This window comes from Heptranchias perlo, chromosome 15 (genome assembly GCF_035084215.1).
Source record: "Heptranchias perlo isolate sHepPer1 chromosome 15, sHepPer1.hap1, whole genome shotgun sequence".
Lineage (NCBI taxonomy): Eukaryota > Metazoa > Chordata > Chondrichthyes > Hexanchiformes > Hexanchidae > Heptranchias > Heptranchias perlo.
Genome location: NC_090339.1, coordinates 64292526 through 64309135, shown reverse-complemented (window position 1 = coordinate 64309135; position 16610 = coordinate 64292526). Strand labels below are relative to the sequence as shown.

The following is a 16610-nucleotide window of genomic DNA, read 5'->3' as shown; positions in this document are numbered from 1 at the left end:
CTATGCCGTAACTTTCTATGATTCTATTACGGTGCTATTTATATATGTTGTAAATTGAAATACAATTTTTCAATTTTTTAATAATCAATGGTTTCGCGCATTTTCCGAATCGACAGAGTCACTTCCTATTTTAGTAAATCTGCGGACAGCAGCAACTTAAAGATTACCATATTTTGGATGATGCAAAAACAGTTCGAGCATTTACATGGTTACATTCATGCCAACAGATTTCTCGCTATTCCCAGAATGTTGAAACTTCTGGCCGCTCCTTTATTAACTAATCAAACGCGTGGCCCCGACCCCGGTGTTCTGGGTACCCTGAAATCTCGCCGTTCGCTCCGCGGTGACCACCTGCAGTGAAACCGGTGGATTCTTCACAAGAATCAGGGGTTCGACACTTAACCCGGGAGCCAAACAAAGATAACAGGAGTCAAACTCCGGCGGTAAGTTTGACTGATTTAACGTCAGGTTCACCAGATTTATCACTCGCGGGCTGAGCGTATGGAAACTGAATTGAACGAATGTTGCTAAACCCTTTCCTAAAGATGGCGATATTAATATTAATATTAATAAATCCCCGGACACCCCTCGAGAAGGAGCTAATGATTACAACACGCAGCAGAGCTAATCTCCGAGATGGGTTCTCCCTCTCGCCGCGTGTGAAAGAAAATTGTTCTTGTTTCGTAAACTAACACGGTTAATGCTAATGTCAATTTAACACAAAAAAAGAATCAACATGTACAGAACGTAATGAAAACGAAACTTTCACCAAAAATTGAGCAACCGGCAGAGACTGCGGGAAAAGTACTTGTAACATCGGATTATTCCCCAAAATGCAAGAATTATACAAAGGCAATCGGATGCAAACACTTGGTAACTAGAGAGGAAATTATTTACACTATAAACGACAGATTATCACACCCATATAATATAACATCTTAAAACATAAACATACTGAGATACATTTTTAATTTGTTTGTCGGCCGTCGACTTATCGCAATAGAAAACTATTTATTTCCACATCTAAAGCAGTTGTCCTGATTTCATAAAGTTGTAAAGGCATAAACAGAAATCATACTTCATATCCCAAAATATTTGATATTTTTTCTGAATGCGACACGCGATAGGCCCGCGTCTGAAGAATCGGCGGCAGTAATTGGCAGACAAGCTGTAATTACAATGAAATCCAGGACCCTCACCATATATAGCCAATATGTACCCCAGCATGACAAGGTAATCAGAATTAACTTCAGTGCACAAAGCACATTGATATATTGATGATGACTTGGAATTTGAAATCATAACCAGCCATAGATCTGTGCTTTCGTTTTGGAAAGAGACTAGTCTTGGTATCTTGTATCGTTTGTTGTCTGATTTTTATGCTTGAGATATTTGATGTGACATTTATATATTGAGAATCATTTATATCAGGCACATAAACTTTAAGGGGCTCCGTCTGCTTACAACCATCGCTTTAGGACCGTAAACGGTACAGGAGGTTAGGTTTAATTTACATGAAATGACCACTGATTGCTTACAAGTTGTCAGCCTTGGTTCAGTGGGTAGCACTCTGGCCTCCGAATCAGAAAGTTATGGATTCAAGCCGCACACCAGAGGTTTGAGCAAATAATCCAGGTTGAACCACCATCTTTAAAACAGAGCATCTGGTCATTATCACATTGCTGTTTGTGGGATCTTGCTGTGCGCAAATTGTATGCTGCATTACAACAGTGACTACACTTCAAATGTACTTCATTGGCTGTTAAGCGTTTTGGGATGCCCTGAGTTTGTGAAAAGCTCAATGGAAATACAAGTCTTTCTCTTCATTCTTTTCGATCAGGTAAATTTTTGAGCCTGAAATATTATACATTTTTTTACAGTATGACTTCCATAATCTGACCAGATGCTAAAGGTTGATATTCACGATTCTATCGTAAATTTGGAAGATCCAGGCAGGCAGAGCTGCAAGAATTTGGAATATTTTCTGACACCGCGGATATGGAGCTGAAATGACACACTGGAAATGCATTGAATTTTAAGTGTGTTTAATTAAACTAGATTAAATGGTTAAACAGGATGCAGAAGAAAATGTGTAGGAGAATTTTCAGGTTGAGTGCTTTTCGACAAAGTCCCTTTTTTAAAACGTCATTCAGGGTTTAATACAGAGTGCTTGTAATGCCTCCGCGGGTGCACGGTCTATAGGCAAGTGAATTCTGATTGTATTGTAGGCAAAAGGGAAGGGTTTGTTGTTTTAATTAACCAGAGATGCCGATTTTTCCGCAAGAAATTCACATAATTACTTCAATGGATGCAGGTAAATCCCCATCTAATTTTAAAATGCGGAAATGTAGCTCAAATGCATTGTTTGGTCCCATCCGGGTTTCCCTGTGTCTTTTCTTTCGTTCTGTTCAGTTACTTCCTTCAATTTATTCGCTTTTTTGTTAATAGTCTGATGCACCCCCGTTATATTTACTTGCAAACGCACTTTATACGTCTGACCTCGTAATAGGCACTCGTCCAGAAATCTCGAAACTAGCAACACGCAACAGGATGAAGAATATAGAGCAATTCAGTGAACCAATGAATCGGGAGATTCTGACTGCATTTAGACCTATGCTACTTTATTTTGTTTTGTTTTTTGAAGATCGTGAAAGTTTCACTTCTCAAATATATTTGTGCGGAGAAAAAAAAAAGCCTGGAATGAAAGAGGGGGAATTGGCAGTGGGGTGAATTTAGCCGTACACTGGCGTCCTGAAGCGGGAGTTTTTTTTGGAAGGGATGGATCTACGATGGATTTTGGATCTACGATAAATTTATGGATTTACGATGCGAGAGGACAGAGCGTGAAAGTAGTATCATCATCAGTTTTGACTGAAAGAAAGGAAAACACACCTCCAACAAAAGAAAGCCTATTCGATTCAGCGGGGTTGTTAGGACAACGAAAAAATATCCTTAGATGATTAGTTCCACTTCAAAGGAATTTACATTCAGTGGTGGAAAAGCAGTTCTTTTATTTAACCACGGGTTTTTTTTTTCACTAAGAGGAATCGTATGTTTGGTCATTGTGTTTAATTTTCTCCATTCAGGGAACACTTGTATTAAAATAAATAGAAGGACCATTATAAACTGCTAATTGTGGTGTGTAAACGTATAAAAAGAATCTATAAAATAGAAGAGGGAAAAAGAAAACAAGACAGGACATTTCAGTGGATGTGATAGACTGCACCCTCCTAAAGTGAATAGGGAACGTGCAAAAATAGAGAGAGTGAGAGGGACTACACAAAACACTGGGAATTAAGGGTCATTATGACCGTACTGTCATGGACTACTCGTTCTAAACTGGAGCGTCTCCCCATAGCATTTACTTTCGGACCATTCTGTACCAGGAGGGCCGCAATAGACCGTGGCGAGAAAGTTCTAGAGAAGCTCTCTCCCCTGTGTCTGATTAATAATCACTGTTTAAAGTAAAGCGCTATAGCGTGTATTGATTATTTACTCTGAGTCAAAGCTGATATATAATTTATTCATATTTACTAATAATACTTTGACATTTCAACATCCCAAACACCCCCAAGTGGTATTTTAACAAACTTGTGTTATTTGACTATTTTCTGAGATATTTCTGTGCTTTTTTTTTACATTTAAATCACAAAGTTTGTCTACTCGTTTGTAACATTCACGTTTTTTTCTGGGTAAATACGTGACTGAAACCTTGCTCAGGTTCCTATCTGTTGACAGCATGGCCCTGCAAACTATCCAGGGTGCACCCAGAACATTGTAACAGGTCCGATATCACTATCTTCATCGGGCTGCGCTTTTAAAAAATTAAATGTCAGAAAACATTTGTTTCTATGTCTCGTTCGGTAGCTGAAGGACACGTACATTCGATTAGAATATAAATAAATCGATTAAAATAACAGAAATAGACGCACACATATAATGTAATAATCAGAATCTAGTGTCCTAATACAAACTACCATATAAAGCACAATATCTTTCCCTAGACTGTCTCTTTCGATAAACTGGACATCCGTAAATTGTTTTATGGTTTAACATCTATGTGTCATATCGCACACAAATCAACCGGCAACACTTTCAGACACAGGAAATCTTGTCTATAAAAAAAATCCACTATGAAACTGAAATATTCACGTTGGATATTTAAGTTAAACGAAGTGATCTCAGTTTTGATAAGTCAGGTAGAGGAGATGAAATATCAAGTTGGTGCCAATTAATTTAGCAGCCGGAGCCAGAAATCTCGGACTGTCCGGTTGGCATGTGAGGGCGAGGCCCTCGGACATATATTGAGAAACTTCGAACTTGGTATTGTTCAGTGCTGGGGTCGTTCTTTAGCCCTCTGCGTTGTTCCTTCTAATCATACCGTTACATTAGATGTCACCGCTCACAAATTAGCTGAACATAAATTACGGCATATTTGAAAAATCACTCCTAAATAATTCTCTGAGCACATTAATTAGCACGTTTATTGTTCCACGCAAGTTTACATATTTTACATAAATTAGCAGTGAGTTTGTCTGGTGTCCAAATGACCAAACCTATTATAGAACATGCATCACGCAGTTACACCAACATTACATTACAGATATGTTAAGGTTTCAGTGTGTCCAATATTTCCAAACATAAACTGCCAGGGTTTACAGTGTTATATTATTGGGATACATCACTTCAGTCCTGAAAACACACTTGATAATAACGGCAGTTTTACAAGTCTGGATCCCGGTACAATAATCCAGCTCTCGTTATAATAATCCAGCTCTCGTTATAATAGTCCAGCTCTCTGGATAATAGTCCTGCTCGCTGTATGATAGCTCAGCTCTCAGTGTACTTAATAACTTTTGGAGACTGCCCATCCTCCCCTCCAGTGGAACAGTCGTGGCTCAGAGTCCTTGCAAAGCTGCTGCTGTTTCTCCTCTGACAGGTGTACCATCCGTTCAAAAGACCGCCGGAGGTGGCAGGTGGCCTGGAGGAGGGAGCGTGCGGTCCGACGCCGGGTCGGTTCGAAGGCAATGTTGTACCGACCCGATTTCCATGCAAAGGATTCAACCTACCTTCAGATCGGTGTGAGGGAGATGGGACCGACCGAATGGAAGGCACTGAATCCATTCTGGGGAAGTCGGGGCGGTTCAAAGGCATTAAGTTCATTCTACCTTCCGACCAGGTTGAAGGCAATGGACCAGGTGTGATACCCGATCGTATCAAAGATAATGGGTCTATTCTCAGATCAGAGCGAGCTGAAGCCAGTTGGTTACTGAATTCGGACAGGGTTGAAGGCAACCTGCTGAACGGTTTGATTCCAGGCGATGGGTCCAGTCTAACTTCGGGCCGACTGGAAGCTAATTGGCCCGAGGAGGTTTCAGGTCTAACTGCTAGCATCTGGTCAATTCTATCTTCAGCTCTGACTGAGGGTAACGGAGCTAAGGGCACACCAGCTCTGGCTTTAGTGGACGGATCCAATCTGTCCTCAAGCCTAGTGGGAAGCATCGAACCCAACTTGACCGCAGGCGATGGAGCGAATTTGCCCTCCGAACGATTATAGGGTAACGGGCAGGATGAGGTAGTGGCCCTGGTTGACAAAGGGTCCCCGGAAGAAATGTCACTTTCTGTGTCAGAATACGATATTCCAGTAAAAGCCTCGCGCTCATAGTTCATTGAGACGGTCGGTTTGCAATGCATTTTCATGTGCTTTCGAAGGGAACTTGGGTGTGTGTATGATTTATCACAGTCTTTAATTTTACAGATGTATGGTTTGTCACTTGTGTGAACGTGAGAGTGTTTCTTCCGATCACTGCTGTTTGCAAATCTTCTGTCACAGCCTTCGAATTCACACTTGAAAGGTTTTTCACCTAAATGAACAATAGAAATCGGAAATAAATCTCATAGATATAAAACATTTCCAAACTATAAAATCCATAAATACACTTAGTAGAATTACTCAAAATTGAAGCTTCTAATTAGAATACATTTCTCCCGTCATCTATCTATGTACATAACTTTGAGAATTCTATATATGATAGATACTTAGATAGATAGATACATTCACCCATATAGTCTCAATTTATCCCCCCACCGATATTTACACACTAGCTTCTGTTATTTTCAGTTTATAAGCAGATTTCGCCAAGCTAATTTACCCTTTTTTAGTAGTTGTGGGTATCTGCACATATACTGGGCACCTGTATCAGTACTGATTACGTCGGAACAAATTTGAATAAGGTAAACTAATACTTCTGTCAGATGTGCATACGTGGAGATCAGTTACTTTGTCTTTCTGATTTTGACGGATGTTATAAGGAGAATGTTTAAATGTAGGAAACATACTCTCTTTTTATGAGGCCTACGTATTTATATCACGGATTCGTCGATTTCTAATATTGTTCGTATCTTTTTCACAAAGTTATGTAAACAAAAATGTGACAGTCAGAAAATAGGAAACACGAGGGCAAAGAGCGGTGAAAGGACAGCTCACTAACGTATAAGAAAATGCGTGCGTTGTAAAACCGCTGTTAGCACCCCAGACTCTTCAAATACAATTTTATACCAAGATTTCCACAAAACATCTACACAACTAAAATATCCATTAAGTTAAACCTGAGTAATGATAATATAACCAAGGCAATGGGATGTTTGTATTTCTTATCTGTACATGTACATTGTGGAATTTTAGTTTTAATACTGTGGTATAATTTATAACATTAATTAATCACATGTATCACTAAATATCATGGGATCCACTACTGGTGACGCATTTCTCATTCCCCAAGTTATTAAATTTAAACTCATATAACTGGTATCTATAAAATGGATTTGTTTTCTCAACAGTGCGAAAGCAAGTTAAACAGCGATTTAGGTTGATAGGAAACTCTGCAAAATACTCCGAGTGAAGAAGGAACGAGCTCACTGACCTGTGTGAGTCCTCTTGTGTATCTTCAGATTTTCTGATCTGGCAAACACTTTTTCACAGCCGGGAAATGGGCAAGGGAATGGCTTCTCTCCGGTGTGGACTCTGACGTGATTTATAAGCTTGTACTTGGCTTTGAAAGCCTTCCCTTCCCTTGGACAGTTCTCCCAGTAACAGACGTGAGTTATCTGCTCAGCTCCTCCAATATGCTCCACCGTCAGGTGAGCTACTAACTCGTGCATGTTGCTGAATGTTTTGGAGCAGGAATTCTTGGACGTCTGTTCCTGGCTACTCCACTTGCAGATCAACTCTCGTTTGATGGGTTGCTTCAAGTATCTAAAAAATGGACCCGTCCCGCCATGACTAGCTAAACTCAAGTTCAGATTAATCGGGTTATAGCTTTGAAGTAAAGATGTAACGTAATGATCGCTTCTTGGACCCGTCACTTGGTTATAGTGGCGTGACCTCGCAATGAGCTCCCCTGGTATACCTATGGGTATCTGTTCATTGACAGCCCTAGCGGACGAGGTGCCTCGAAGGCTCTGGTCATGCAAACCAGGGATGAAAGGGTGGCCTCCAGTTTCGGCGTGGCTGCTACAGTCATGGTACCTTCTTGTGGCTGAGACAAACGCGCCATGTTGAGAACTTGTGGCAGAATGTTGATCCGACAGTCCAGGCATGGAGGGTGCTGAGAAATCGCGCCTGGGGAGGAGATCCCTGCTGGATCCTATGCCGTGGCCGCTAAAGCCCGAATAGGATTGATAGGGGGCTGAGTAACTCACACAGGGCGGGACTGCGCTCTCGGGATATTCTGATATATTGTGCGAGGGGCTGAGTTTTAAGGAGTGTCCCAAGTGTTCTGCGGCCGAATGTGGCGGCGCCACGCTGAGATCGGGATTACTCTCCCCAGGGTAAACATGTGAGAGAGGGTAGCCACTGAATCTTGGCACGGCCGTCATGTTCTGTTGGGAATGGTGATGAGTTCTTGGCAAATCCGTTAATCTCAGCGCTGGGATCCGCCTGCAAGCGCCAGTGTCCATAACGGCTATAATCTGCCTCCTAGCATAAATCTCCCGACTGCCCCTTAACAACTGAACTGGGAACGAGATTTTGAACAAGGTTGGGAGTTCTCTGTTCCAAATCTTATTCTGCCATTCTGTATCATACCCGTAATCTGAGTAGTACAAAGGCATCAAAACAGACCAGGGTCCTGGTATAAAAGCACAGCGGGAAGGGCTGCTTTTTTTAAAATGAAGGGCGAGAGGGATTGGAGGGATTTTTTAAATGACTGACGTGAAGCTAGTTTGCTAGAGAAGATACGCATGCGCTCACAGCGTGATTCCTCGCTAAAATATTGCAAAAAAAGGCTTTGAACAACACCGCACGTCATCATGAAAATCCGTTGTTCTGTCTGCGCGGTTTGTTATATAGGATACGCCATTTAGTTAAGTGAAAAGATTAATGCGCCATAAATAATACGATACTGTACAAAATATCAAACATAACCATCCTTGAAATTTTTTGATCAAATCTTTAAATCTCCCATCTAATTGGCTACGGCAACTGTCGTCCGTTCGAGCACTTTGTGTAAACCCTGGACTGTGGTAAAAGGGGGAGGTTTGAGATAGGAACCAAAATCTAAAGTCACCAACAGAAAATACAAATGGGCGGAATTTACACACCGGCGTGCTCAGCGACAGACGATTTGACAGTTTTTTAATGACAAAATAAATGTGCCTTTTTTTAATCACCCGAAGCAGTTTCCTTTTACTCATTCCCACGTTTCTGAATTGCTCCTCCAATATTGTCTCACCTGCTATACAACAAGCTCAAAAAGGCAGCGTTTTTATTGCAATTCGGTGAACATGACGCCAATAAATATAACAGGCAATACCCCTTACAGACACATACTGACACACATATACTAACACAGACATACACAGACACATATACTAACACAGACATATACAGACACATATACTAACACAGACATACACAGGCACACACTGACACATATACTAACACAGACATATACAGACACATATACTAACACAGACATACACAGGCACACACTGACACATATACTAACACCAGACATACACAGGCACATATACTAACACAGACATACACAGGCACACACTGACACATGTACTAACACAGACATGCAGATGCACACTGATACACATATACTAACACCAGACATACACAGGCACACTCTGAAACATATACTAACATAGACATACACAGACACACATACTAACACAAACATACACAGATGCACACTGATACACATATACTGACACCAGACATACACACACTGACACACACATATACCAACAGACATCCATAGACACATTCTGACACACATATACTATCACAGACACACACTGACACACATATACTAACAGACTCACAGAGACACATACTAAGCCATAGAGTACAAAAACAAGGAAATTATGCTAAAGCTCAGCTGGAGTACTGTGTCCAATTCTGGGCACCACACTTTAGGAAGGATGTCAAGGCCTTAGAGAGGGTGCAGAGAAGATTTACTAGAATGGTGCCAGGGATGAGAGACTGGAGAAGCTGGGATTGTTCTCCTTCGAGCAGAGAAGGTTAAGAGGAGATTTAATAGAGGTGTTCAAAATCATGAGTAAATAAGGAGAAACTGTTTCCAGTGGCAGGAGGGTAGGTAACCAGAGGACACAGATTTAAGGTGATGGGCAAAAGAGACAGAGGGGAGATGAGGAGAGATTTTTACACAGCGAGTTGTGATGATCTGGAATGCGCTGCCTGAAAGGGCGGTGGAAGCAGATTCAATAATAACTTTCAAAAGGGAATTGGATAAATACTTGAAGGGGAAAAATTTGCAGGGCTACGGGGAAAGAGCAGAACAGAAACCCGGCAGAAAACAAAGCTTTTTAAAATCTAAGGCGGTTTTGTTGAAAGTTACGTATTAGGAATTATATACAGTAACTTCCATCAAAACTAAAGACACAATCTGGGTATTCTCCCTTCAAATATCGAACAAGCGGGTAATTGATGAGTTAGGTAGACGGTTAATGATTAGACTAGTTTCACAATGCACCAACGAAAATAACCGCCTGCTCCGGTTAATGCTTTAAACTTGTGAAGAGGTCATTATGCCAAATGTCACTTGTTCACAGGAAAGGTACAATCATTTTGTTCGATTTCATTAGAACTCATGGTTAATCCTTGCTCAAGCCCCCTCCACTGTTGACGAAGTTGCATGTTATGTTCCAGAACTCACCCGTCCCTGTATTTGGTTGTATTTCCTACCTGTCCGTTATTTTCGAGTTCTTTGCAATGTGTAAACTGAGGCAACATTAACATTACAATCAGTTTGTACCCGAGGGTCAAACTGGAGCAATGTCCCGAGTTAAAGATGGAATACTTATTTCATGCATGCCTAAAATCAGAGCCTACACTTGGTCGTTGTGGCACTGAAATATCAAGACACGTTCTTTTACAAAAAAATATTTTGCATTCGGAGCTTCGATTAGCACCGTGACCGTTCAGCTAACCAGAATACTGCATAAAAGTTGTATCTTTCCAGTCTAGTTTAGTGTTAAAAAAAAACCTGATATCTAAAAATTTCTATCTGAATGTTCTACTTCTAATTCACAGAATCATAGAATCATAGAAAGTTACCGCACAGAAGGAGGCCATTCGGCCCATCATGTCCGTGCCCGCCGAAAAAGAGCCACCCAGCTTAATCCCACTTTCCAGCACTTGGTCCGTAGCCCTGTAGGTTACGGCACTTCAAGTGCACATCCAAATACTTTTTAAATGCTATGAGGGTTTCTGCCTCTACCACCCTCTCAGGCAGTGAGTTCCAGACCCCCACCACCCTCTGGGTGAAAAAAATTCTCCTCTGCTTCCCTCTAATCCTTCTACCAATTACTTTAAATCTGTGCCCCCTGGTCACTGACCCCTCCGCTAAGGGAAATAGGTCCTCCCTATCCACTCTATCTAGTCCCGTCATCATTTTATACACCTCAATTAAATCTCCCCTCAGCCTCCTTTGTTCCAAAGAAAACAACCCCAGCCTATCCAATCTTTTCCCATAGCTAAAATTCTCCAGTGGATATGGATTATAATGGATATAATTAATATCCATTAACGCTGAATAGTTTTACCACAATATTAATTCTTTCGTTTTCATCATACCAGTGACCTCACGATTCAGCCCCCGTGTACCACCAGATTTGAGCAGATCTGTTTAGGAGTGGCTTCAAAATCAATGATTGCAATATAGACTGTGCAACATTCATTTCTATCAGTATAAGTTATGCACCGTTTCTGTATTTGACCGTAGGAGTAACCAGGTGTAATTTGTATATTCCTATCTGCATATTTCGTTTGGAATTTACACTACTAGTTAACCGTACAGTGTGCTCATGCTAATGAGCTGTCCAAACCTTACCCTTAAATTGGACTCACTCGTGTTTCTGTCTGTTGAACACGATGTTCGATGTGATGATTTGTCTTGTTTAGACCATTTTGCACGTATTTTAAAACATTCTGTTAAACCAACGTTAAAAACTCTACATTGAAATATGTGCATTTAAACAACATACCTTATTTTACTTTTCACACATATTACTGGGGAAAATAGTTATTCCAACATATGTACAAAATATTCTGGGAAGTGTGATTTATCAGTCAGTTGTAAGGATTCACAATCAATTGTGATTTTATCTATCGCCGCTCACCGTAATCTTCATAAAATTAAAAATAGCAAAAATTTTCACCTTTACTGCAATAAGATTGATCATAAATATTTTTAACGGAAATCCTCATTTCAATTAGGTGCAACTAGTGACCACAATTATTTAACGTCCTCGCGAAATTATATTTATGAAATATAAATCGCTAAAACTTAATTTTCAGAGCGGGCATCTGAATTCACTATTTCATTTTGGAGCATACTTTCAAATTTTCAGCATGGGCAGTGGAAGAAAGTTCAATTTAGGCTGAATATAGAAGCCGTGCTCCAATCAATCTGGTCACCGTGAAGCTCAGTTCGTTTTACAAATTAACCCATTGTTTCAAAATAATTAATAAAATTAAATATGATGTGGACTGACAGTCCGATCCGAGCGATAGATTATTGGCGATAGAATCGAAAAACCGCAAACCATATATTGTGTTCGCAGGGCAACTATAAACTGTGCGATATATGTTGTATAGATTGAGGGCGATAGACAAATAGACAGACAGAGAGAGAGATAGACAGATAGACGGACAGATAGATCGAGAGACAGGTCGATAGACAGATGGATAGACGGATAGATAGATAGACAGGTCGATAGATAGACAGACAGAGAGATAGATAGATAGATAGATAGACAGGTCGATAGACAGATAGATACATAGATAGACGGATAGAAAGATAGATAGATAGATAGACAGATAGAAAGATAGATAGATAGACAGATCGATAGATAGATAGACGGATAGTTAGATAGATAGATAGATAGATAGATAGATAGATAGTTGGACGGATAGATAGATAGATAGATAGATAGATAGATGACAGATGGAGATAGAGATAGATAGATATAGATGATAGAGAGATAGATGGAGAGATGGAGAGATAGATGGGGAGATGGAGAGATAGATGGGGAGATGGAGAGATAGATGGGTAGATAGATAGATGATAGAATGATAGAAACGGTATGATATATACGTTTCCCTAAACCAGAAGAGAATTTCAGTGTAACAGGAAATCTTGTAAAGGGCCGAGATCCGAGATCTCCTTTAGCGGCTGTTGGCCATCTGTAGTTTTGTTTGACCACCACCCCTGGAACGGTGAATTCGGGGCGGGAGACCAGATAAAGGACTCTTATTGTGGCTTCACTCAACAACTCGCACAGACGGCTGGCGACTCACACAAATACCTTCAAGTGTTTCCTCACTTTCGTTGCTTCTCAGGGCTCATTCACGCAGAAAGGGGTCAGTAAAAAGTATGCGGACAACAAAAGAGCAAAATACAATAAAACCACCCTCCGGGTCACAGGTCAGCATCATTACTGATTGAGATATTTACAACTCTTCTGAACTGCAAAAGGTAATCGTACAATGATCCCGCACTTTATAAGGAATGACGCCTTGTTTTACTCAGCTCCATCAGACGCCCTAATGCAATTAGGGGCGATGTCGTTTTATTGATGGAATCAGCACATTTGATTTATTCAGCAGAGGGTGAGAATAACAATGTTTTAAGGGTTGTTGAAAGTGTATTTGGTTACGGTTCCCCCGAACGCCAATAAAGACCATTATTCTTGTCAGCATTTTCCATAACGTGACTTGCATAAATCATTCTCTGTAGGATGGTGCATCGGTTATCGATTGATTGGGCTTTGAACGCGAACAGACAATTGGAGATTTGTTTGCTGCTCGCCTCATCTTTTAGACAAGTTTTATTATTATTATAAAATTAACATTCTTGCGTCTCCCCATCCTTGGTGATTATTAATATTACTTCGCAACTGAAATTCTAACGTTTTCATTTAAATTTAGCATAGATATTTAGCAATGTCACACTGACATTAATATATTGCATTTAAACCGCCAATTATAATAACCAAGTGATAGATGAGACTGCATAAAATATATCTCGCCAACTCCCAGGATTCGCGATTCCTTAAATTGTTGTTACGGCTGTTATTTTCTGCAAACAGAACAAAATCAAAATTCTTTCATTTCTTCTAACACCAAATAAACATTGCTCGCGTGTCCTTTTTTTTAAAAAAAGATGTTCCTCTAAAGTACGGGTGCAGCCTGGATAATCATCAAGGCCAAACTCTATAACTTAAAAAAAATAAAACAACGTGATATATGTTTTAGTGACAGAAACGTGTGTTGGGGCGGAGAGACAGAGAGAAGCGAAATGTGACACTTAAGCGGTTTGTACATATCACATCTGACACCGTCCTCCGACTATTATGGTAATTATATAAACCATGAGAAAGTACCCTCGAAGGAACTGTATTTAGAACAAACATGCTAATTCATCACTTCCCCCTTCCCAGTTTCAATTAGATTTGAAAGTTGTGGACTTTTCTGGACGCAGATTACTAATTTTGAATACACTCTGCGTCATAAACGTTTGTATATCTCCAGCTGTTATATTAAAACCTCTCTTATTTGCAGCAAATTCAGACTCCCGACACCTGAACAAATTCCACTCTGGTAAATAACAAATAGTTGCTGGGATCAGTTTGCGGCGGAATCGGCGCTGCTGCGTGAAATGTTCTGTTGCTCGTTTTATGATTATGTAAGAACGGCATCCTTTCATTATAAACTCGAGATCCTCGTTATTTAGAAATAAATGTGTAAAAATCACAGTCGCTGCATCGCAATGAGAACCGAATTCTCGGTAGAAAGGACGATGCACACAGGATGGAGATCTGATCACAATTTTTCCAAATCTTACAGCCCCCGATGTGACAATTTCACCGTAAACGTCCATTGGTGATTATTATTTTCACCGTGTTAGACTATTAAAGCTAAATCCAAGACATGTTGATCTGGTTTTAAATAGAAAATCTCTACAAGTCACAAAAACCTCCAGACACGTAAATAACAAAAACTAACCACTTTAGTTATTGCATAGTCGACATTGGATTGGGGTTTATATTACAAATAGGATGATCGCCCCTTAGTGGGTTTATAAAATGCAAGGAGACATTAATTGAAATTAGCTTTAATTAATTAGTTATATTCCAAATTGATTGTAGTTAATCATCTTTATAATTGTAATATTGTTAAATGTATGCCATAAAACAAAAGTAATTAATAAAATAGACCGCAATTTGCCAGATTTTCTGAGGAGGCGGGTATCGCAAATCCATGTCCATGTAAGTTCGATTGACAAAAGTTTACTTTTGAATTACACATTAACCGCTGTTCTATAAAATAAAATCGGAGGATATCGAGATGGGTTTATTATTTCAAACTATTTATAAAGATGCTTAATTGAATCATGTCGGCACTTGAGTCTCCTAATACACATAACTCACCCGGAAAATACTAAATCTGTCAGCTAACAATATGATCACACAAATAATTTATTACAAAAAGCCATACGTGACAAATAGAGGTAATTAAAAATGCAATATAGTTTGGCTAATCTAGATTGATGTATTCACGAACTAGCAACAGATTTACACTTATTTCTACAAAAATACTTCACTCCCCCATTTCACAAAGATTTAATCAAGCGCATTTTTACTATATCGACTTTCTCTGTTTTCCAAGGAGTGTAAATAAATAAAACATTACTGAAATGTGCTACAATGCTGGGTTTATTTTCAAGAGTTACGTACAATATACTGTTTATAAACAGCTCAAGTCCAGACTAGGTAGACTTGTACGAAGGTATATCATTATTTTTAAACTGTAAAGTCAGCTGAAAACATTCGCCTTTATTGTAGATATTAGATGTGTGTGTCATTTGAGCGGGAGAAGGGAATAAACTCTACAACAATCAAACAAAGCTTTTAAAATAATGGCACTGCCTAAATAAAAGTAAGTTTATTTATACATGTTCTGATTGGCTATATTAAAAATGGAAAGATATGAAATATTATCCCATGTGTGTTCCTACCCTGTAATCCTTGTATCAGAATATTAACATTTCTTATTGGGCTAAATCAGCGGCAGGCGAGTTTATCTGTACATAATTTAAAATTGAATTTTAAGACCCTCTCGAGTGTTAAAGATTTATAATAGAGTTAAGCCACCTAAGCAAAGACTACAAGTTCTATTCCCTCTAACTTTCGTGTTCCGAATCTATTGCAACTCAGCACAGCCCCGCGTTATGCGGGGTCCAGTTGGGTATATATGTAGTTTTAAAATGCAAGTGTAGTCAGGTCATAAACTGGGCTGGAGGCGGTAATAATGGGCACTCTGCTTTGTTCCGAACATAACAGTTGGCTCAAATTATTTTAAGGACAGCATCACCGAGCTACACATGTGGTCGGCTGCGAGTCAGAGGTCAAATAGGCCGCCTTGCCCTAAGTCGGCGACATCACAGACCTCGTACAAGGGGAGAAGCCAGTTGATGACCTAATTGAATTATGCGTTTTTGTTACAGAGAAAACGGAGCACGTGCGTCTTGTCATTAATTATCTCCCACAAACACTGAAATCCAGAACCGTGGCGATTCGGGCCTTGGATGAACATTTAAACTGCGACTCCCTGAAACAATTGGGACTGGAAGGTTGGAGGGGAGGGCGGGGGATCGTCGCCGCGTCCCTACTTTAAAAATGCGTAAAATTCCCAACAAATCTTTTAACTTTTAATATCAGCCCGCGAGTTTAGCACAACAGTTTGAGATAAAAAATACCTGTGAAGGAACTTCGCCGTCATTGTGCAGAGAAAGCTAAGTTCATCCGGTGAGAGATTATTGTAAAATATCAAAGTAAAGCCAACACGTAACGTGTCTGAGCGACCAGTACAAGTTGGGAGTTATTCTCCTTTATTCCCACGTTCACGATCACTAAAACCGACACTTATTATTATTAATCCACAAACGCACCTATGACAAAAATAGTTCAAGTTGCAAAACTGTTCTCTTTTACTAAATAAAGCATTTGTGAAGAATGTTTTGAAAAAATAAGGAAGCCTTTTTTTCCGCGTAAGTGGCGTGCGTCGGGAGAAATGC

At 39.8% G+C, this 16610-nt stretch overlaps 1 protein-coding gene across 1 annotated transcript; it reads right to left on the bottom strand.

Annotated features, from left to right (window-relative positions):
* Positions 1-277: 277 nt before the first annotated feature.
* Positions 278-7878, bottom strand: LOC137332825 (zinc finger protein ZIC 1-like). Its single transcript, XM_067996756.1, has 4 exons — positions 6924-7878; positions 5169-5864; positions 2474-2532; positions 278-397 (listed from the first exon to the last, which is right to left on the bottom strand). The coding sequence occupies exons 1-4, from the start codon at positions 7876-7878 to the stop codon at positions 278-280; spliced, it is 1830 nt and encodes a 609-aa protein (XP_067852857.1).
* Positions 7879-16610: the final 8732 nt, after the last annotated feature.